Source organism: Heptranchias perlo, chromosome 31 (genome assembly GCF_035084215.1).
Source record: "Heptranchias perlo isolate sHepPer1 chromosome 31, sHepPer1.hap1, whole genome shotgun sequence".
Taxonomy (NCBI): domain Eukaryota; kingdom Metazoa; phylum Chordata; class Chondrichthyes; order Hexanchiformes; family Hexanchidae; genus Heptranchias; species Heptranchias perlo.
This window is the reverse complement of record NC_090355.1, coordinates 29,321,195-29,343,569: the sequence shown is the minus strand read 5'-3', so window position 1 is coordinate 29,343,569 and position 22,375 is coordinate 29,321,195. Positions and strand designations below refer to the sequence as shown.

Sequence of the window (22,375 nt, the reverse complement as noted above, 5' to 3'; positions counted from 1 at the left end):
ATGTTAAATCTGATTATAGATAGCTTTTTGGCAACCAAAGGTATTAAGGCAGGTATATGGAGTTAGATCACAGATCAGCCATGATCTTATCAAATGGCGGAGCAGGCACGAGGGGCTGAATGGCCTACTCCTGTTCCTATATTCCTATGTTAATTTTATGCTCATTGTGACAGGTTCAGTGGTTATGCCACCTGTGGAAGCTCAGTGGAAACCTTGGAGAAACGGCATAAACAGTCATTGACACCATTTTTCCCGGGTTTCTGCTGTAGTTATGGTGGGAGATTGGGGAACCACCCACCCCCACAGGGACCCGCCCCCAAGGAACCCCTCCCTCTTCCCACGGAAATTCTACCCGAGGATCTTTAAACTCTGGGCTTGGAAACTGCTGAGGAATGAGAAGATAAGAAAGAGGGACTCAGCACAGAGCATCTCTGGGGTAATCGCACATTGTTGTTATAACTTCAGGATATCCAGTAAAAGCACAAAATGCACGAGTGCGCTGTGCCATCCAGTGTGTCTCCTCAGACCCTAAAGTCCTGATCTCAGCCATGCCATCGGGGTAAGGTTATGAGCCAACTAATGGGGGCAGCATGCTTTCCGAAGAATAGTGGTGATGGTACTGGACTAGCAACCCTGAAGTTGTGACCTCAAATCCTACCATGGAAAGTTGTTAAGTTGAATTCAATAAATCTGGTCATTCGTAGACTGGCATCAGAAAAAAATGACCATCATTATCATAAAAACTCAACCGGCTCACTGATATCCTTCAGGGAAGGAAGCCTGCCAACCCTACTTGGTCTGACCTGACCTCAGAGGGCATGTTTGACTCTTAATGGCCTCTGAAGTGACCAGTTGTTATGAATTCAATCAGGCCCACCACCTTCTCAGGGCAACAAAGGATCCTGAGCGCAAATAAAAGCAGGCGGAAATCAGAGATCTCGCTTCCTTCTAGTCGTCAATTGTAAAACCAGCTCGTCAGAGGTATGAGTGGGAACGGGTATGGAAAGGAAACAATGCACAAAAAGGGGGCGAGGGCAAACTAAGGGGAAGGAAGAATATACTTTGGAAATAATGAGAGAGGGGTCAGTTGTTTTTTGAAGCCAAAACAATAATCATCAGAATTCCATTTTATCCCAGTAGTATTATAGTCCTCACTGTAACACATCCCAGTAGAGTTGTTATGATCTGTCTGAAAGGGCGGTGGAAGCAGGTTCAATAGTAACTTTCAAAAGGGAATTGGATAAATACTCGAAAAGGAAAAATTTGCAGGGCTATGGGGAAAGAGCAGGGGAGTGGGACTAATTGGATAGCTCTTTCAAAGAGGAGGCATAGGCACGATGGGCCGAATGGCCCCCTCTTGTGCTGTATGATTCTAAGATTCTATGATCTCACCTGTAGCAGGGTATTCCTCCCTTAACACCGATTACGCGGAAGCAGCTTCGCTTTCCCTGCTGGAATCCGGCGTGGTACCTTTGCTCACAGCACCAGCTGATGCGTGCAGCCACGATCCCGTTGACGTAGATTGTAGCGCTGAACGGAAACCCAAAGTGCCGCCTTGAAGCAAACTGGAATTGTTCTGGGACACAGAGTAAAACGGAGTTGAGACAATCCAGCGGTGGTAATTCCGTTTGATTTTGTTTCGTGACATTTATGCTCATCAAGGTCAGGGGGTTCTGTGGGATGGAACACTTTTCACTTTGCTCAACCAATATCTATAACAAGTACGACCAGGTCAGACACAGATGCAGAGTAAAGCCTCTACTCTGGCCAACAATTTGCCTCATTCCCAACCTCTGACTGCACCAATGGGACATTTCTTCACTTTTCACATCAGCCACTCTGTGGCCTCTCTCAGTGATATTGCCGACTAGAGTCACATTAGGGGAAGATTTGTACTGAGGGTCTGTGCTCATTGGGAAGTGGGTTGAAACTGCCCAGAATTGCTTTGTGCAGGACCCTTGCAGCCAGCACACAGAGGGGACTTCCATTCACACCAGGCTGGATTTGAACAGAGTCCCAGAGGCGAATGGATAGTTACCCAATTACATCACCCCATCCCCTCTTGTTATCTATATTAAAATTGCATTTCCTTTTTTATTTGTTACGGTTTTACTGATAATAGTGACTTTGTTCAAGTGCCATTAATAATCCAAGAAGCCGCCACAGCACCAGCTATCAGTATATATACTCAATACACCAGTGAGAGTCTCTGCTCTAAGGTTCCTGAGTTAGATCAGTTTATATAATACCAATCTAGTCTAAAATGTACAGGACTCCACTGTGTTAATTGTATCCATGTGATTTTTAAAAAATTAGTTTTAATTGCATTCAGGTGCTGGGTATCAATTGGGAACTCTCTTGTATCCATTTATAAGAGAGCTGATCTAGGGTGTAGTGCGGGTAATGTGGAGCTCTGTGAATAAAGGCTTGGAAGCAACTAAAGACCAGGCTCTAGTGTTATATCCTTCACCACCTGGCTATCCAGTTTATAACACACTGCATAAAACTGCCAATATTTCAACACTAATTTCTCATCAAAATGATCAGATGATTGGATTCCCTCAGTTAAGAAAATAAAATTGGATGTATTTATCACATCATCAAGGTAAGGGTTGTTACTGCTGGAATACTTCTCTATTCCAGCCACTGCTGGAATAATGCATCAGTATAATGCATTTCCAGATCAGATATAACACAGTCAGCTGCAGAGTAAAGCTCTCTCTACTCTGTCCCAACAATGTGCCTTGACCCAAACCTCAGAAAAGCAGCCCCTACTGTGGGGTAGATTATCAACTTTCCACCCGGATGTAAAACTCACATTGTAGAAAGGAAAATGGGTTTCCATGACAATGGCCGATCCACAATGCCAGTCTTGTGCCCGGGCGATGGGTTGAATATCCACTCCTGTATCTCTGTGCCTTTTCCGTTTCTCACACCATCCATCCTTGTGACCTCGCTGAGCGATGTTGCCAATTAATATCAAATTTTATGCTCTGGGCCTATGCCCACTAGAAACTGGGTTGAGACTGTCCAACTCATATAGAGCTCTTACAGTGAAGAGAGAGAACACCCGTCCAAGGCACCACTGGGCAAGGGAGTAGGGGGATTCCAATAGCCTGTGCTGTAAAGTGCACACGTGTAGATGTTTGGTGAGGACAGAGTTGAGCTCAGCTGTAATGACCCCCAAGGTTGAATGAACTGCCAGCACTCCTTCTCAAGGCTCACATAAAACCACTTAGACAAGGTACCAGAGAGCTTTTGGCGACTGTACCACGGTGCCTTCAAGAGCAGAGGAGAGAACATTTGAAAGAAGAATTACATTAGTAGATGCCTTCCTGTAGGGAATTGCCGGTGAAAGGATTTAAGCACCAAGACTGGCTGAAGTTCAGTCTACAGCCAGTGATCTTGAAAGCACAGCATGCCAGACTCAATCCTACCTCTACGAGTCAGATGTCCCCTGTACACACAAATATTCTCTGCTCCACAGATTTGTTGAAACACCTTCAGTTCGTCTCGAGGATCAGTATTCTGAGTGGGAATCTTTAAGCCTCTCCCAAGATACAGCATTGTGATAAGTACATTGGAATGGTTGGCTGCCCGCAGAGTTTTGCAGAAGTCTTGCGGAGGGCAGGATGCTTGAATCTAAAGAAATTGTATTTAGAGTTATTCTGTTTCAGCATTTAAACAGAATTACAATACTAGTGTCCCAGTGGCTCAGTGGGTACTTGCACGGCCCGATGTCACACTGAGCCATTCTGACCATAGGTTTGATCCCCAGTCTGGGCCAAGTTAACTGAAGCAGAGGTGGCAGTAGAAGTGCTATTATTGTCCTCAGTGCCCCTGGACTAGGGAAGGGAAAATTCAGCCGGCGTCCATCGTCCTGATCGCTATCACATGAATGGAGATAGAAATACTTAGAAGTTAAAGCACAAAAACAGGCCACTCAACCCAACCAGCAAAGTAATTTCCTATGTGGTATTTTATCCAGGCTTTGCTAAGGTCTGGGTGTATTAAATCTACTATCCAGTGACTCCTGTTGGAAAGTCCATGCATGTGAACTTGGGCAAGGACAATATTGGACTTTATCCTCCATGGTCAAACAGCCTGCTCTAGGCTGATGCACGAACAAGGGCTATTTAGGAGAGATACGGGAGGGCTGACAGAGACCACGGAATAGTTCCACAGCAAGAGTCAGCACCTTTAGGGAAGGAAGGGGAACAATTTGAAGGAGAAAAGGACAGCTCTGGTTAAAAGATTTCACTAACTGAAGTAGCCTGTTTTGGGCCCTAGTATGTGCTCTCTAGCTGTAGCAGTGCTGCTGTGTGTTATAAGCATAGGATTATTACTTCAGTGCATTACATCTATATGTTCAATTGGTTAAATAAAAAAGAAAAGGCACAAAATATAGTCTAAGTACTTTTCAAAAGTCACATTTCACTGAAGAACATTCACAAATCGTGGTTTAATTCTGTGCACAAAGAGTGGGGAAAGTGTTTCCTGTTTGTTATATGTAGCAACATCCCAGAAATGTTCATGAAAAATTCCCCTGGCTGATCTTTTTGTCGATGATGGTATTTGATGGAAGTGTCTGATAGTCAGTCACCTTGATTGAACTCTTATGGAGAGACAATCACACTGAATGTGAGTTTGATTCAGGAATGAGCAGCCTTTTATCACACTGAGTCCTCCCACCACCCGCTGATCACACTTCCTGCTCCGAGTGCAGTTACTTACAATGAGTCAAGCACAAGTCTCTTGCCTCTCTACCTTTTTGTTTCTGAAGCGCTTGTCTTCCAACAAAGACAGCTTCCCTGTCCTCTCCATCGCTACATCAGGTGGCTTGTTCTTGCTTGAAATTTCTAACGATCTGTGAGAGGGACTGGATGAAGTTGAGTTGTGGATTGTTCTGGAAAGATGTACAGAAGATTGTCGGAGGTTAAGGCCCAACCCTGGATGGACGGGCTTCCTCTTGTCGGGAGTGACGGGGAGGTACCTTTCACTGTCCCACTTATTGCCTGAGATCGGCTTGTGAAGGGCTCCATTCTCCAACTGCAATTACAAACGCATAGCAAGTGAGCTCTGTGTGGTTATATAGTCATGAGATCAGTCAATTATGTGTAATATAAGTGACTATAAATAGAGGGGAGGGGGAATCAGTGCAGATGGGTGGGGGCTGGGTATGAGGAGAACACAGCAGACTAGGGAGACAGATGGAAATTGTAAGGGAAGCACCTCAGAATAAACTACTGTTGTTCTATGACTCCCCCTCCCTTCGCCCACCATTGGTGGCAGAGTTTTCAATTGCATCGACCCTACTCTCTGGAACACCATCCCACACAAATCCCTTCACCCTCTGCTTTTCTATCCTCCTTTAAAAACATCCTCAAAACCCAGCTTTTTTGATCTGAACTTCCGTCACCTCTGCTAACCTCTCTCTCACCTCAAGATCCATTCATAGTTACCATAGAGTCTACAGCACAGAAAGAGGCCATTTGGCCCAACTGGTCTATCCCAGCGTTTATGCTCCACTCGAGTCTCCTCCCACCCCTCTTCATCTAACACCATCAGCGTGTCCTTCTATTCCTTTCTTCCTCATGTATTTATCTAGCTTCCCTTTAAATGCATCAGTGCTATGTATTCCCCATATTATTCCTCTGTAAATTGCCTTGAGATATCTGGTATATTATGTAAATGCAAGTTATTGTTAGTTGTCCATGTTTGAGTCTTTTCTAATAGAACTTGAAACAAGAAGTCTTGAGGCAGTTCAGAGCTGGAAAATTCTGCTAGTTAATGTTTTTGTTAACTCATTCACAACATATTGCCGTGCTATTTGGTACAAGCCCCATCCACTCTGCAATAATGGCACAACCTGACTGCAGGTATCTGGGTAAGGAAGTTTCAGTGAATGCTAAATGGCATCTATTGGGTAATGAATACTTTAATGATACAAAGAATATGTCGGATAAGTTACCTGGTAGAGGTCGAAAAGATCTAAGTCTTCTAATAAGAAAAGTCCACCTTCTCCGTCTGTATTTGGGGCGTCGCCCTGTGTGAGAGCTTGGAGGCGCACTGGTCTCATATTTCCACCAAAACCAGGCCAATGACAGGATGGCTAAAAATAGCGACGGATCATGAGTTATGGCTAGAAACCACCCTTGACTTTATATAAGGTGATGCTAGACTTTCCAGCTTAAAACCTAAATAAATCTGCTGCCATTTACAATCTTACAGCTCTGTTATGGGGGACTGAGGCATTGCGAAGGTGCTTAGTCCAAATGGCCAGTATACGAGTCCCGACAGATCAGAGCCATCCAGGAATTACATCCAGCTGTCAATCATCACCCCAGTTCCTGAACCACAGGAAGCTCCGTGAAAATGATAGCAGTATTCCCACACTTTGTACACAATGCCATTGAGGTGTCAGATGGCAGCAGTTATTCTCAGAATTTTTTTTGGGGGGGTGGGGGGACATTTGTGACACTATGAAAACCTCTTTTTTTCCTTCTCCAACTTAGAGGTGGGAATTTTTTAAAATAAAAATGGGTGAATACCTGTTTCTTTCTCCATAATTAATGACCTACTAATGAAACTGTATTCTCAGAACTGACATGGTTCAGAGTCATGCCTTCCACGATTTTGTGAGACGATCATTAATTATTGAGAATTACAGGCACCCTCTCATTTTTTGGGATGGTCCCCACAGACCTTGTGCCACCCGTGACCAGTATTGGGGTTGCCAACTCTCCAGGATTGTCCTGGAGTCTCCAGGAATTAAAGATTAATCTGCTGGACGCTGCTGTGAGCAACCGGAAAAAAAATGGTATGGTTCTTTTTAAATTTTCTTTGAACACTTTCGTTTTGACTTATAAACAAACTGGAGGTGGGAAAATAAAAGGAGGTTTGACTGACAGAATCTTCCAATCGGGTAACAAAGAGTCTGTTCGCTTTCTAATTGGTGTGGGAAGGCGGTGCATGTCGAGCATGGGCGTGTTGGGTGACCAATGGCAGGAGCGTGGGGGTGGGGCAGTTGAAGGTGGGAGGCCATGTGATGAAACCTCCTGGAATACGTCCAACCAGAGTTGGCAAGACTAGACCAGTAGGGTGGGCAACCGCACAAACGACACTTTAAGGATGAGGTGCAAGAGAAGTATCCAGGGGTGCCCCTCCCTCTGAACTCTTCCTGCTCCCCTTATTCAGATGGTGATGGGCTTTTATTTGGTCTACTTTCATATGCCACACCGCAGGAGTATATGCTGGTGTCAGAAGATTCAGAACCACATGCCCATCCTCACCCCCACCCCCCGCTCCCTCACCAAAAAAAAAAGGGAAGGTTGTATTACTCACAAGCCTAGTTGGTGCGAAGCTCTCGGATATCATCGAGGCCGAGGGGAATGGCGAGAGCGTGAAGCTCTCTTTCTTTTTCATTCTCTCTATCTGAATAACCAAACAAATTGCAAATTAAAATGATCATGCAAGTGCTGTCAGTCCCCAAAGTACGTATCACAAAGGACATCTCTCGTCTATGATCAAAGTCTTTATTGTGGTTTGATATAATTTTTAGAGCCCATGAAGAAAAGCAAGGGAACATTCTATTCGATAATATATTGATAAATGACCTGCTTTGTACAGTTGCCATGCCCTATTGGAACTGAAGGACTTGCCCAGTGGCCTTTATGATCTTCAGGTTTCATCCATCATGGATGTGCTCAGTCAGTTCTGAAATCATGAAGTTCTCTGATGTTGATTATGGTGTCACCCGCGGCTCAGTGGACAGTGCTCGTGGCTTCAAGTCCCCACTCCCAACGACTTGAGCACATAATCCAGGCTGATATTCCCAGTGCAGTACTGAGGGAGTTCTGCTCTGTCAGAGGTGCTGTCCTTTGGATGAGATATTAAAATGAGGCTCCGTCTGTCCTCTCAGGTGGCACTATTCGAAGAAGAGCAGGGAAGTTCTCCCCAGTGTCCTGGCCAATATTTATCCCTCAACCAAGGAAGCAGATTATCTGATCATTATTGCAACATCATTGCTGTTTATGGAACCATGTTGTGCACAAATTGGCTGCTGCATTTCCTACATTACAACAGTGACTATGCTTCAAAAGTACTATAAATGTGGCTGTAAAGCCCTTTTGGGAGGTCCTGAGTTTGTGAAAGGCACTCTATGAATGTAGATCTTTCTTTCTAGTAGGGGCTGCGTTGTAAACAGTCCTGCACCGTACTTTGTATGGTGTAACACTCATATCATTATAAAGTAGCGTATTCTCCATCTCACTGGAAGCAACAGGATAGATTCCTTCTAATATTTATAAATGGTACAGAGTGAATGTGCTTATAATTGATCACAAATTATTTCTTAATCCCAGGCAGTAATCTTTTTGAATTCAGATAATCTCATGTGATTCCCTCAATCGGAATATTCCTTTTGAAATCATTCCGTACATCTTTTTTTGCAATATATACTACTCTGATCTCAGCCAGGTCCAATAGGGAGTGCTACAGTTGGCCTCAGTACCCGTGAGCTAGGGAGGAGGAAATCAGCCAGGGCCCTGCTCTTAATTGCTATCGGTGACCGCTGCTTGGAGAGTGCATATGTTTGGATATCGGGTGAGGGCAGGATTAGGCTCGGCACCAGGGGACCGATACGGTGCTGCCTTCTACCGCTTACATTGCCCACTTTTCATTGGACACCAGCCAGAAACGGAGCCAATCAATCTGACAGCAGTTCACAAACCCCACACAAAAAAAAATGGGACTTCACTTCCACAGGAGCGAGGTATTTTATATCCCTAAGTACAGCTGACCATAGGAGAACCACATTTGTGCACTGTCAGGTGTACTTCATTCATTACTGTGTGGGGGAGGGGGAGTTTCTTCCAATCTCTGGCCTCACTTGTGGTCTGTTCATGTCAAACCTCTGTCCTCTAGCTCCGTACTCACAGTTTACATCAATTCTTGTCACGTACGGCAGTTCTAATTCTATTTAGATACCTCTTCCTTTCAAAGCCAGCTTCACATTTTGAGGGTGGAGATTTGTCAGGTCATCTGTGTGTCAGCAACATTGTCAACATTGTGGGGAGGTTTTGTCACTGTGTTCTTTTAGAGACCTTTACAACTTTGCTGGATATAGAAATAGCAAATCTTCCCACTATGTTTATGATGTCGCCAAATATCAGGAGTGCGCAAGATGGACATCCAAATTGACCTCCTATGACCGATTTTCTGATTGGCGCTCCTGTTAAGTGAAGCTGGACACCTGGAGTATATCTTCACTTAATTGACCTTATAAGCAGAAAATGCACAAAATGCGCAATAGGTTGGTCAGCACCTAAAAGAGAGAGATTAGAGAAACGTTGAAGCTGGGACACCTCATTCAAACGATGAAGGGTAGCCCCTGAAATGCTAATCTATCTTTCTCTTTCAGAGGCTGACTGACGTGCTGCACATTTCCAACATTTTCTGCTTTTGGTTCAGATTTCCAGCCATCCCGGTTTTAACACACGAACATACTGTAAGTTCAACTCTCGATCGTGCTCACCTTGTCTCCTCTGTACAGATGTTTCCGCTGATTGGATTTAGCAAAATAATGAACAGGACGTTTGTCCTGAAGGCTGTAATACGAGTCCAGTGTTCTGTAAAGTACAGTAAATATAAATATTAATCAAATGTTAGTTGCAGAACAGTACAGCCACAATCTCACTGCTTATGAATATCATAATCCGGACATCACAAAAGAAAAATTCTTCTTTAATTTGACAGCCCATGCTGAGCCCCTCCTATCTATCATGCAGGCAAAAAAAATTGAATTTTAATGAGTTCTTAAAATAAGCGTTTTCACCGTCGGCAGGTTCAGGGAAATTCTCCTCTCCCTTGTCTGACTGATTCTGCAAGTTTTCAGGTCATGCATTGCAACACTGAACATAGTACAACAGGACTGATAATACACTTGTCACTATCAACGGCAATGTGGAGTAGCGATTAAAAAAGCAAATGGAATGATGGGATACATAGTCAGGACAGTGGAGTACCAGTCCATAGAGAACGTACATAAAACGCCTCTGATATAGCACAAATTGACACTTTATGCAGGGGAGTGAGACCATGACATAATTTCATATGTTGAGATATTTGATATATTGAATTGAATACACCAAGGCTGTACTGTAGACAGATAGATACATAAATACATACACAGACAAAGATAGATACATATATACATAGACAATCAGGCAGATAGATCTGTATATACATAGATATAATGTAGATAGAGAAGTACAAATATGCATAGACAAATTGATACATATACACATAGACAGATACATATATAGATAAATACATACATAGTCAGATAGAAACATACACACAGAGACAAAGATAGATACATATATACATAAACAATCAGACTGATAGATATATATGTACATAGATACATACACTCATAGATAAATAGATACATATACACAGATAGTTACACATATAAACACATACATGGGCAGATGGATACATACAGACACAGATTGATACACAGATATACATGTAGACAGATAGATGGATGCATACACACATACACAGACAGATAAATACATAGATAGATACATAGATATACACGTAGATAAATAGATAGAAACAGACACACAAATACATAGACAGATAGATAGATAGACAAAAATAGATACATACATAGATGATTGGTTGGGCAGATAAATGAATGGATAGGCAGGTAACTGGATATAGACAGAGGGACACAGGCCTGTTCATAAGCAGACTGATAAGCTAATAGAACAAATTCTGACGAAAGGTCTTCGACCTGAAATGTTAACTCTGTTTCTTTCTCCACAGGTGCTGCCTCACTTGCTGAGCTTCTCCAGCATTTTCTGTTTTTATTTCAGATTTCCAGTATACGCAGTATTTCGCTTTTGAGAACAAATCAAAATAAGGAAGCGAGTTGCAAAATATTGTGTTTGGTCAGCTGGGCATTTGGCACGCACAGAAACTCATCACCATAATAAAGAGTCTCCAAACCAAGCCGTACATATAGAGATTTCACTTTGCCTGACGCGGAGTGAATGGACAAACACAAACTCCACTTACGTGGGTTTCTCAGTCATTTGGTTTGTAAGCTGCTAAGGACGATGATAGGGAACAGCAGACACTCGACTGACCAAAAGAAATAACACAAGCAAGCGCTAACAATAAATAATTGAATTATCTACTGAAATGCTTGTACAGTAGTATTCGTTTCTGCATGTTTCATGTGAATTTGAAATTTTGCAGCCTGATACTCTAAGTGACAGCTGAAGGTGTTAGTATTCTGGCAGCTTCACAAGTCGGGGAAATCTGAAACACCAAACTGTATCGAATGGCATGAATCCAGGAACCTGCCATTGTATTTATAGAAAGACTAATTTATCCCTTTGAATAATAAATGCAAACATGTTCCAGCAAACAAAGCGGTTTCTCCCCAAAGACATACTGACATAATCCCAATAATAAATTTGTGTTAAAAAAGTCCAGCCTTGTTATAGCAAACTACAGGACCTCTCATTGTAACCAGCGATTTTTTTTTCCTGATCCCCAGCTGAACCCCAATTAAAATGAGTAGAGGAGCTGAAACCCCAGCCTGTGCTGTGTTAGCTAATCTCTGTCACGGTGGCAGTGGGAGTACTGCAGTTGACATCACTACCTTCTGGGCTTGGGAGTGGAAAATAAAATCAACCAGGGTTCCTGCACCTGATCACTTTCCAGTGAGGTGAGTACATATATGTTTTCTCATATTCATTCTTGGGTTATAGGCATCGCTGGCAAGGTCTGCGTTTACTGCCGATCCCTGGTTGCCCTTGAGAAGGTGGTGGTGAACCACCTTCTTGAACCGCTGCTGTCCATATGGTAAAGGTTCTCCCGCAGTGCTGTTAGGGAGTTGCAGGATTTTGACCCAGCGACAATGGGTCCAAGTCCTGCAGGAACAGCGATGTGTCCAAGTCAGGATGCTGTGTGACTTGGAGGTGATGGTGTTCCCATGCATCTATGTTGGGTTTGGCTGTGATGTCCTCTGCAGAAGAATAGGCCTTTAATACTTTAATACTCATTATCTAGGCATGCACGTGAAGAGTGGCCACTTGAGTGAGGCTGCTGACACCTTTGGAACTCAATTCCAGCAGAAGTCAGCAACTTCAGGGGAGGAATGGAGAGGAAAACATCAACTGAAACCTGTCATAAAGTAAACCTGGATAACATGAGCTACTTTGCTGGCTACGCTTTGAGTGATTGTAATAAGAAGGAGCGACTATGAGTTGAAAGACAAGTATTTACATGGTCATGGCGGCGGCTAACAGCAGAGTCAGGACAACGCAAACAACAAAATTGTCAAGAAAAAGTACATCTTGAAGGATCTGTGAGCAGTGAAATGGCACCAAGAACATGGGCTGCAGAGTGGCACGTTGGTGTGGAATGTGGGTATGCCAATAAATGGTGCCATGGCCTAATAGAATGTGAAATTGTGCCCACAGTACCTGGTGTGGTGAGTTTACAATCTCAGTCACTCTGCCAGTGGTGATCAGGTGCTTCCCCGAAGCCAGGGAGCAAAAATGAAGGGTCAGCCACCCGGGAGACGCTGTTGCATGTCTCATCAGCTGAATCCAAAGCGGCATGGCCACAGGCCCATGGGGAAAGCTGCCTGTTCACCTTCTGTGACAAGGGATAAGGTGGGGCAAAAGGCTTACGGATGTGAAACCTACAGGAAGGCAAGGGAAATGTTCGAGGAAACGGAAATTAAAGTGACAGAATGCTATTGTGGAGAGGTGTCGGACAGCTGTAAGTGGAGCTCTCTCTATAACTTAAACAAATAGAACATTTACATGAACATCAAACAGACAAACCAATTGCGAATAAAATACTCATCAAATCTATATAAGGCATAATTAACTTGTGTTGAACAAGTTCATTAAGTTGAACACAATCCTAGCAATTCAAGATACTAAATATATTCTTACCGCAAACTCACAATTAGTTCAGGCACAGAAATATTCCTGAATCACTGAAGCATTAAAACAATGGGAGGCTATAAAATGGAATTCTAATTGTGAATGGAATTTGACAGCAGATATACCTGTTGTGAAAACTGTAACTGAGTTAGTACCAAAAAAAAGAGTACTCGTCTCCTTATATTAAACCATAGGTACTTGAATTAAAATTCTAAACATATATAAGCATTTTAAGTAACGTCGTAACCTAACTGTGTATGAGTTCCTTTCGTAACAGGCTCCAGTGTTATTGCCAATGACATACCTGCGATATTTGGCGCTCATTCTCTCTGACGTTTCGGTCAGGTTATTGCTTACCGGTGGCTTTCAGATACAGAAGTCCAGCAGGGTCTGCTGCTGGGGCTGAGATAAAGGCAACAAGTCTCCTCCCTTCTTGGCACCTCCCCCTGAATACAAAGCTTGTTAAGTGATACGTGTCATTAGAGTCCAAGGCTGTTTCTCAGATCTTAGGAAAAAGCTAACCAGAGAACCATGAACTGGGCAGTAAAGGAGTTGCCGTTACTCTTTGGTGAACTTCGCCAAGTGATGGGGGCTGCTGGAACATGGACTAACAATATCTGTGATTGTTGGCCCAAACAATGAATAAAGTCCTACACTAAATCGAAACTGTACAATTTATAAAATATCAGACATCAGGGAGTTGTTCCAAGCCTGTAATCACATCTCTGATTGCGCAAAGACACTATTATATAAATATACGAACAATGATGAACAGAGAGAGACCCTCTGGTCCATCCAGCCTGTCCCCACCCTGCCCGAAAGCCATGTAATCGCCTAGAAGAGGCAAAAAAATTAGATGAAATCCAGGTTAATTAGAGGAAAAAAATCTGGAAAATTCCTCTCCGACCCCTTTAGGCGATTGAAACTAGTTCAGGAGGCCACTCTGGCCCTGATTAATGTTATACAGTATCTACCTATACTTACCTTTTTTATGTTCAGGACTGGGAGATCGATCTCTGTGCGCCAGTCACCCTGGTATAGAGTTTCCGTTGGATGCCCATCTCCACAGGCCAGCTGGGCTCTGCTGTGGAATATGGAGACCCGACTGCTGATGAGCGCAAATATACAGGACCCTCAGCCCCAGTGTTTCGATCGCACAATAAGAGGCACTAGATCTGGTGGAAGATTGCTAGACCCGCCTTGTATCCATTATTTGTGGGTCTACGATGCCATTAGTTCCCCTCAGATCAGGTCACTTGTACTTAGAGGTGCAGCTGGCAGAGGGAGAACCACACAGTTGCCATTGGTTACGTTACCCCCAGCCTCAAGTAAAAATGCCTTTAAACTAGCAAGACTCATGCAAAATATGAAATTAGAAGGATATCCCCCCGTCCCCCAGAGGCTGTGGAGGTGTGTGATAGACTCGCAGCCAATGCTGTGGCCTTTAATGCCTTTACAAAAAAAAATGCATAAATATTTGATTAGAAATGACATTAAATGCATTTAGGCGAAGTCCAAAAAGAGATGATTGAGTGCCGTCTGGAACATAATGTTTAAACCATGAAATGTCATGCCAAAGAATATAGCTGGGTAAAGATGTATAATGTAGGATGTCAGATTAAGATAGATGTCCTGAACCATAAGAAAGAACTTTTAGGATCTTATTATATGCTCAGGACATCCCAAAGTACTACACAACCAGTGGATTACTTCTAAATACAATCACTGTTAATGCAGCAGCCAATTTATACACAGCAAGGTCGCACAAACAGCAGATGTGACGGACGGTCAGTTTAAACTGTTTTTTGGAGTGTTGGTTGCGAGCAGACAATCCCCTACTCTTCTTCAAATAGCATCAAAGGATCTTTTACGTCCATCGGGAATACCAGAACAGGCAGACCAGGCCTTGGTTTAACATCTCGTTCAAAATATGGCACCTCCTGCAATGCCGCACCGAAGGGTTAGCCTGGATTACTGCTTAAATCCTGGAGTAGGGCTCGAACCCGCAACTGAGTCAGAGGTGAGAGTGGCATCTTGTGGAAAGGGCAAAAAAGTGTCACAGAAGTAGTTTTTGAATAGGTTTACACTTACATACATGTAAAAGTGATAGATCTGCTAGCTGATCTCCCGTGGCATTGCTCGCAGGTAGACTAGGATCTGAAAAATGGCTGACATGTTTAGCTGCTAAAATGGGAGTTATATTTAAGCCAGCCTTTCCCTTTAAGACTGTGGCTTGTGGGGAATTGGTGGCATTCAATTAGAGGCTAATTGCTGACAGAAGTTTCTTTTAGATTGGCAGTTATTTGGACGGCTTTTTTCTTCTCAGGAAAAGGCCAGATTATCAAAGTGTTAAAAAAAAAAGCACAAAATGGCTGGAATCTTTCCCTTCTATTTTTAATTCTTTTGACGCTCTGAACGATGCGGGGGTGGATCTCCTCCCGGGCGGTCATCGGGCAGCCGGCTGCCAGAGCCAGAAGAATGTGTGTCCGGTGTGACGGGGGGGTGTCCATTCTCGGGAGGGGGAGGGTGGAGGGACCCAGTGCGGCAGCAGCCCAGGTTTTGTTGTTGTTGTTGTTGTTGTTGTGTCTGGAGGCGCACTCCTGCTGCTCCCGGCCTCAACAAAGATAAATTAAAACTTACCGGCTGGACTCCTGTTTGGCTGGGCTGTCAGCTGATACTGGGAGGAGTTTGCCGCATCGCTGCTCCACCCAGTGCTGTCCGAAAATGGCAATCGGGGGGCGGGGGGGAGTCCTACGTAAGTCATGTTAAGAGGGCTAACCGACTGACTCAGGCAGGCATTCCGGCCAACCAGCGGTAGGCCCTGGTGAAGATAGGGATGACCACACCATCAGCAGGAACAGGGCAGTAAGTCAGGAAGCTACTGCCCTATTTCCACTATGGAGGGGGGCAGGAGATCCTGAAATCACTCCCATGATATCTGAGGTGTGACAATTGCTCAATCAATACAAGGCTTGTATATATGATTAATTTCTCATGGCCTTTCTCACAGTTAGTTGGGGGAAATGATAAGAGACAAATTCTACCTACAGCCGACAGTTTTGCACCAGTAAAATGGCCGTTAGGCCTCAGTCATGCCGTATCTGGACCGGATGTGCGTCGGACGCCATTTTGGCTCAGGAGACCTTTAGTCGTCCAGGGCACCCGCCTGAAACAGGCATTAAGCTTCTTAAATTGGGATCCGATGCCATTTGTAGGGCCCTGAATATGAAATTTAGGTACAAATGGGCAGAACTTGCACCACGCATGCTCCGCCAAGTTTTACCGGATCTCGAGCGGCCTAACCAGTAATCCTTAAAGAGATTGTTGGAGGCCACTCAACGAAAGGCTCAAGGAATTTTCAGTTTTTATTTTTGTGGGCCCAGGAGAAGTAGAAGTGTTCCTCCTGGGCCCACAAAAAAACTCTAGCCCACTTCCGGCACTTATGAGACTCTCCCCGTGATTGACCCCCCCCCCCACCTGCCCCCAAGACCCGACATGCCGGCCGGCTCCGCATGAGAGCCAGCAGATTTCCTGCCCTCCCCAACTGGAGTCACAGCTTTGCGCCCGTTTGGCGCCTGCAACTCGCCGGCATTTAATTGAGGCCCAAAGCAGAATTTGCCTCGGGCCTCAAGCTGGCATGGACTTGTGCATGGAGTGGGTGCTCTGCCAACTGTGTGCCAATTTTGGCCGCAAGTCGATTTTCTCCCCCGATTTGTCTTGCGAGCTGTGTTTGTCGTAACAGGCTGAAAGAGGTTACGGCGCCATTACATTGACAGCGTTAACCAAAGATTTCAATGGACTGGGTGCGACAGCATTATCAACAAAATATTACAATAGATCTCCTGTGGCATTGCACATGGGGAGTCAAAAGCAAATGCAGTCTTCAGGTGAAGTGGGGTTACAAGGTGATTAATAATTGGTCAGTGCACAATGTTCTAAATAATAGGGGACAGCAATTATCATGAATATCAATGGTTTTACATCTGCTTTACTGTATCTGTGAGATTTCTGATAAGATACAGTAAAGCAGATGTAAAACCATTGATATTCATGATAATTGCTGTCCCCTATTATTTAGAACATTGTCCAAGTTTCAATGAGCCTCAGGGGCCACCTATTAAGTCTGAATCGGTGTTCCGATGAATGTGCATATACTGTATCTCCACTTGCTGGTGCTAACAGATCTTGGTGTTCCGATTTAAGATTTATCTACCAATGAGAAAACACTGCCGAGAGCAGCCTTTTCCAAAGCTCCAGGCCCACCAGGACAAACCAGAATATGAGAAATATTGACACAAAGGGGGCTGAATTGTTTGAGCTCGAGGATAAAGATTACCAAGCCCACTGCTTGGACACCACTGGTTAAGAAGGATGCTGCTCTTCATCCTTATTGGGGCACATTTACATGACTATTCGACATTGCAGTTTCTGAGAAATGGTTTGATTAAAATGGATTAAGTAAAATAACACAATGTATTTTATTATAATTCAAATTCAGAATCTACAGTAACACTTTTAATCTATTCAACTTCAGTTCTAACACTCTCATGTTCTTCCATTTTTGTCTCAGTTACTTGTGTCCGGCCTAATGTGACATCTATAATTGTTAAAACACATCTAGAAACCTCAATATGGCTGCCAAGATAAAGATTTGCCAAACAAACAAAAATCCAAAATTGTTGTAACCACAAACCACTATAATCCTGATAGATGTGTCAAAAAACAAACAGAGCCTGATTTGGGGCCTACAAATCTCCTGACCAGAGGCCACTATGATTTCAAGATCCCCAAAAGGCTTAAATGCTGTGAATGTATCATTGTTTTCACAAGAGTACAACGAGTAATTCTTTTGCTTCCCTGAACCATAATCTTAAAAATGATGAAAGTTGATAATTTTTCCTTAATTTTTTTTCTCCTTTTCTCCTCCTCCCTCCATCCGGATGTTAGTGAGGTACGATTTTATCGGTGCAGGCAGCTGCCTGGTGCCTTGCTGAAGTGACCATTCTTCATGCATGGTTCTAGAAGATGAGGATCAGCAGGCTATTTTACCAAGGGGGGAATGCCAACTTGTCCTCTGATCCTGTCCTCATCCAAAATAAATACACACACACACACACACACACAGATTAACGTTCCAGCAGGGTCACTGGGTAGTGATCAGGAATGGAAACCCTGGTTAATTTTTCCGCCCTCCTTGAGTTATAATACCTGAACTGCTGCTTCAGTTGAGAAATTGAGCATTTACACGTACTTGGAGAATTATACCAGTTCCTCCTGCGGAACGCTTATGTAAAAGTTAACAATTACAGAGGGTCCCTAAGCAAAACATTACTCCTTACACTCTTTAGAAAAAGAAAGACAGTGATGGATGGTCCCTAAATTAAAAAATGCAAATGATTTACAACAGAACTGCACACATCAGTGACAGGGCCTCATAAACTACTTTCTATTTGAACATTAGTGATAACATTTCCTAAAAATGTAGCTATTGAGAATTCTACAATACAGCAACAAAAATGAATGAATCACAATCGTATGTTTGCTTGTGACAGTTTCTAAATTTAAGTGTGTTTAAAAACAATGCAATGCCGACACTGTGCATTGGAGCAGCAGCACACAGCTGTGAGGAGCAGGAGTTCAGAATTCCTTGTGGATACAGCAATGCATAGCCCAATGGGAGGGAGCAAAATGTCTCCTCCATAGTGGGGCAGTGGGCTGGAGCACCAGTATGTGGTATCCATTGATCGGTGGGATGGAGGTTTGATTGCTGTCTGCCCTTAATCCTCTGGTTTCCTGAGCTGAGCTTCCTCTATGAAAGGATAGAGGGAGCTCCTAGAGGGGAGGTGAGGAGCAGAGAGCAGGTACTGCCCTCACCGGGAGCAAGAATCATTCCTGGGCCAATGTTATGCACACCTTGGTGCTTGGCTGAAGAGCGGCCACGACAGAGACCTGGGAATGGGTCTCGCACCTGACTCCCTCACCCGCAGGAGGTAAGACCTGTACAAGGAGAGAGATCGGGAAAGACGGAGGGGTTTCATGGCCTTTTTAAAAAGAAACCTTATTTAAAAACAAAAAGATATTTTCAAAAGAATTAGCAATAAATGGGCATGGTTATAAAGAAAGAAAGACTTGCATTTACATAGCGCCTTTCATGACCTCAGGACGTCTCAAAACACTTTATAGTTAATAAAATACTTTCTTGAAGTGTAGCCACTGTTTTAATGTAGGAGACACAGCAGCCAATTTGTACACAACCAGGTCCCACAAACAGCTATGCAATAATGAGTTTTTAGGTGTTGGTTGAGGGATAAATATTGGCCAGGATTTCGGGGAGAACTCCCCTGCTTTTCTTTGAAATAGTGCCATGGGATCGTTTACGTCCACCTGAGAGGGCAGATGGGGCATTGAAAGATGGCATCTCCGACAGTGCAGCACTTCCTCAGTGCTGTACTGGAGTGTCAGCCTAGCATTGTGTGCTCAAGTCTCTGGAGTGGGACTTGAACCCACAACCGTCTGACAGAGGTGGGAGTACTAAAGCTAGAATCACAGTTTATGGGCATTGCCATTTTAATCAAGCAACATCTAATGTGACGGGATAACCAACTCCTCTGCCTCTGTGCTACTATGTGACGTGAGCTTGTCCAGGTAGGTTAATGCTTTGCATGTGATCAGTCCATAGTATGTTTCTAACATAGCACAGTGTCTGCTGTCATTAATCTCCTCCCAGGCCCTGGGCAGCTCCTCGTTGGTCATCCCAAAAGAACTAAAGATAAATTTGTAGCAGCAGCGATTGAACCGAATGTGCTTCTCTCCAGAGAATCTGGAGCTGTGGATGGGCACCACGCCAGCCTTCTTGGCGCAGATTCCAACATAAACGTCTTCAGGCATTGAAGTCTCCATCGCCATAGAAACGACGAAAACTTTCCGGGCAACATCCTGTGAGATGACAAAGGCAGTAGTGCTGCAGTAATCGGGATAATATTTCTCTGAGTACAGACTGACAGGCACGTAGTATTTGCTCAGGGGATCTCTGATCGGCATAACTTGGTGGTAGACTCTCCCAATGTAGAGATCTTCTGCATGCCTCCTCAAACTAAGCAAGTATTCCATCAAACTTCTGTAGTTGACAAAGGTCTCTTCATCAGATTTCAGGATAAATAAAGCCTTAGGGCAAAATGTCACAACCCAGCGCATGATCATGATGGTTTTAAGGATGACATTTTTGGACGAGTCCAAGAACGTGCCTTGGATGATGTCCCTGTGGTTTGCAAACTCTTTGTTGATGTCCTCTTGTGTTGACTGAGTTTGAGGGATCCCGATTGCAAATAGAGTCAACAAACCGTAGCCTTGCACTTCACTCATGTTGGCCCAAGTCCTTCTGATTATATCCCGCCGTGTAATGTTTTCTGCGTTGCTGGAAACGACCACAAGGAGAAAGAGGTCACCGTCGCCACAAGCATCTGCACTGCTGATGTGAAAGAACCTGGAGGCGTTTCTCTTGACCGGGCTCATGTCTAGTTTTCTGGCTCTCTCTCGGATATCCAGCGTTTGGGCATCCGTGTAAGTGGTTGGGGAGGACTGGAGCACATATTCCTCCACAAAGTCGGCCCCAAAGAGCAAGGCATGGAACAGGATCACATTGAAGAGCAGGAAGCACCATTGATGTGTGCGAAGCCTAAAGAATAACAGCTGGATGAACAAAAAAGAAGAATTTTTAAGGCAAGGAAAGGAACATTAGACAGAACAAACCCAACCCTGTTTTTATTAAATCAACCCCACCTCCCACTGTGTCGCACAATCTCATTTCTCTCCAGAAAAATATCTCTGGAACCCATTTATTCTGCTCACCTTGGTGCCTTTCCCTGGTAACTTTACCCATGATAACTGAAAACAATTACACCTAACTTCCTGCCTATCTTTCTCTTTTTAACTTCAGTTCCTCTGTATTTGAAGCCTTAACTGTACTGAGTAATTTATCTGGATCAATTCTGTCAATTGCCCTCATCATTTTGAAAACTTCAATTAGCTCACCTCCAAGTCTCCTCTTTTTGAAAGAAAACAACATACATACAAATTCTGACACCCAGATTCACCTTGGTTGTTCAGATTTGCATCTTCTCAGGAACAAGGATACTCCTTCAAAGAAAATATGGTTTTCAAGTTTCAATTCCATCTCAATGCCATTAACTATTGGAGTTTTAATGTACTTTTTTAAATTGTAGCTTCCCTTTTATTGAGAGTATCTTCCCATTAACCCCCCGCTCTCCCTGGGGCACCCACCTTCAGCAGCCTTTCATTTTTTCAGTCTCCTTAATTATTTAATTAATTTATGTGTCAGTGTAACACTAAAGGGGCACTGTCTTCATGGGGAAAGTATTTGGCAAACTTTTTCTCATTTGCATCAAAATGTATTACTGCGTCACACGTACGTGACATCACCATGACACGTGGCCCTCCTTCCCCGCCTAACAATGGTCAAACACCTCTTGTCTATTTAGACAGCTCTCCTTTAATAAAGCTGTTCATCACGTTAATATTATCAAAAGTGGCACCATTTTACAACATGATCCGCAATCTGTTAAAGAAGACATACATCATCATGTGGAAAATTACACTGCATACGGAGTCCAGACAGCTCCCAATGAAATTTAAAATTTCCTTTTCAAAAAAGAGGCACCAACTTCATGTAAAAATGTTCGCAAAACTCTCTTATTCGTTTGGGGAGGGAGAAAAATAAGAGGCATTCGTCATCTTGCATCATCACGTCACGACCCTTTAAATCAATTTCACAAATATACTTTTGTGTTGCAATGAACAATATTTGCATGTAGCGGCTGGGCCCTATAGCAGAGAGTTGGCACAGACATGATGGGCCAAACAGCCTCTTTCTGGTGCTATAAGCTTCAGTGGTTCTACGACTCCTCTGATAGATAAATTGAAACTGTATTATGCAAAAATGTACAGTTACCAAATGAATGGCACTCAATGAACATATTTTTTAATGTTGCCAAGCTGATAAGATAATTTAATACTCTCTGTTACTGACCCTTTTTTGATCTGTTTCATTAGCACTATATGATTTGTTTTTAAGTTGCCCACTGATTCAATACTTAATAATAAAATATCGTGACACACTTACCTGCATGATCAGCACAAGCACATCAAGTTCCAGGTGATTGAAGTCTCAATGATGTACAGATTGCCTAGTCTTTAGCGATTGCCGCTCTCAGTCTGTTGAGTGGCTGCGTTGTGCCAAACTTTACCGTGCAATTCCAAAATGAAGAAAGATACCGTTTGGTTGACCTGTTAGAATGATGCAGTGACAGTGTGAAATCCTATAGCCTGCTCTCGGATCAAATACCTGGGAAAAGGAACAAGAAGCAGGTAAAACATGGAAA

The 22,375-nt window shown here is 43.5% G+C and overlaps 1 protein-coding gene across 1 annotated transcript in view; it reads right to left on the bottom strand.

Moving 5' to 3' along the window:
• Window positions 1-22,122, bottom strand: part of LOC137300346 (uncharacterized) — a 46,078-nt gene extending 23,956 nt beyond the window's left edge. The window contains exons 1-7 of the mRNA XM_067969431.1: window positions 22,117-22,122; window positions 19,617-20,666; window positions 18,310-18,374; window positions 9,536-9,629; window positions 7,345-7,434; window positions 4,768-5,049; window positions 1,393-1,712 (exon numbers count right to left, since the gene is read on the bottom strand). Coding sequence (XP_067825532.1) covers window positions 1,393-1,712; window positions 4,768-5,049; window positions 7,345-7,434; window positions 9,536-9,629; window positions 18,310-18,374; window positions 19,617-20,666; window positions 22,117-22,122 — 1,907 coding nt within the window. The remainder of the gene's footprint in view (window positions 1-1,392; window positions 1,713-4,767; window positions 5,050-7,344; window positions 7,435-9,535; window positions 9,630-18,309; window positions 18,375-19,616; window positions 20,667-22,116) is intronic.
• Between the last annotated feature and the right edge of the window lie 253 nt (window positions 22,123-22,375).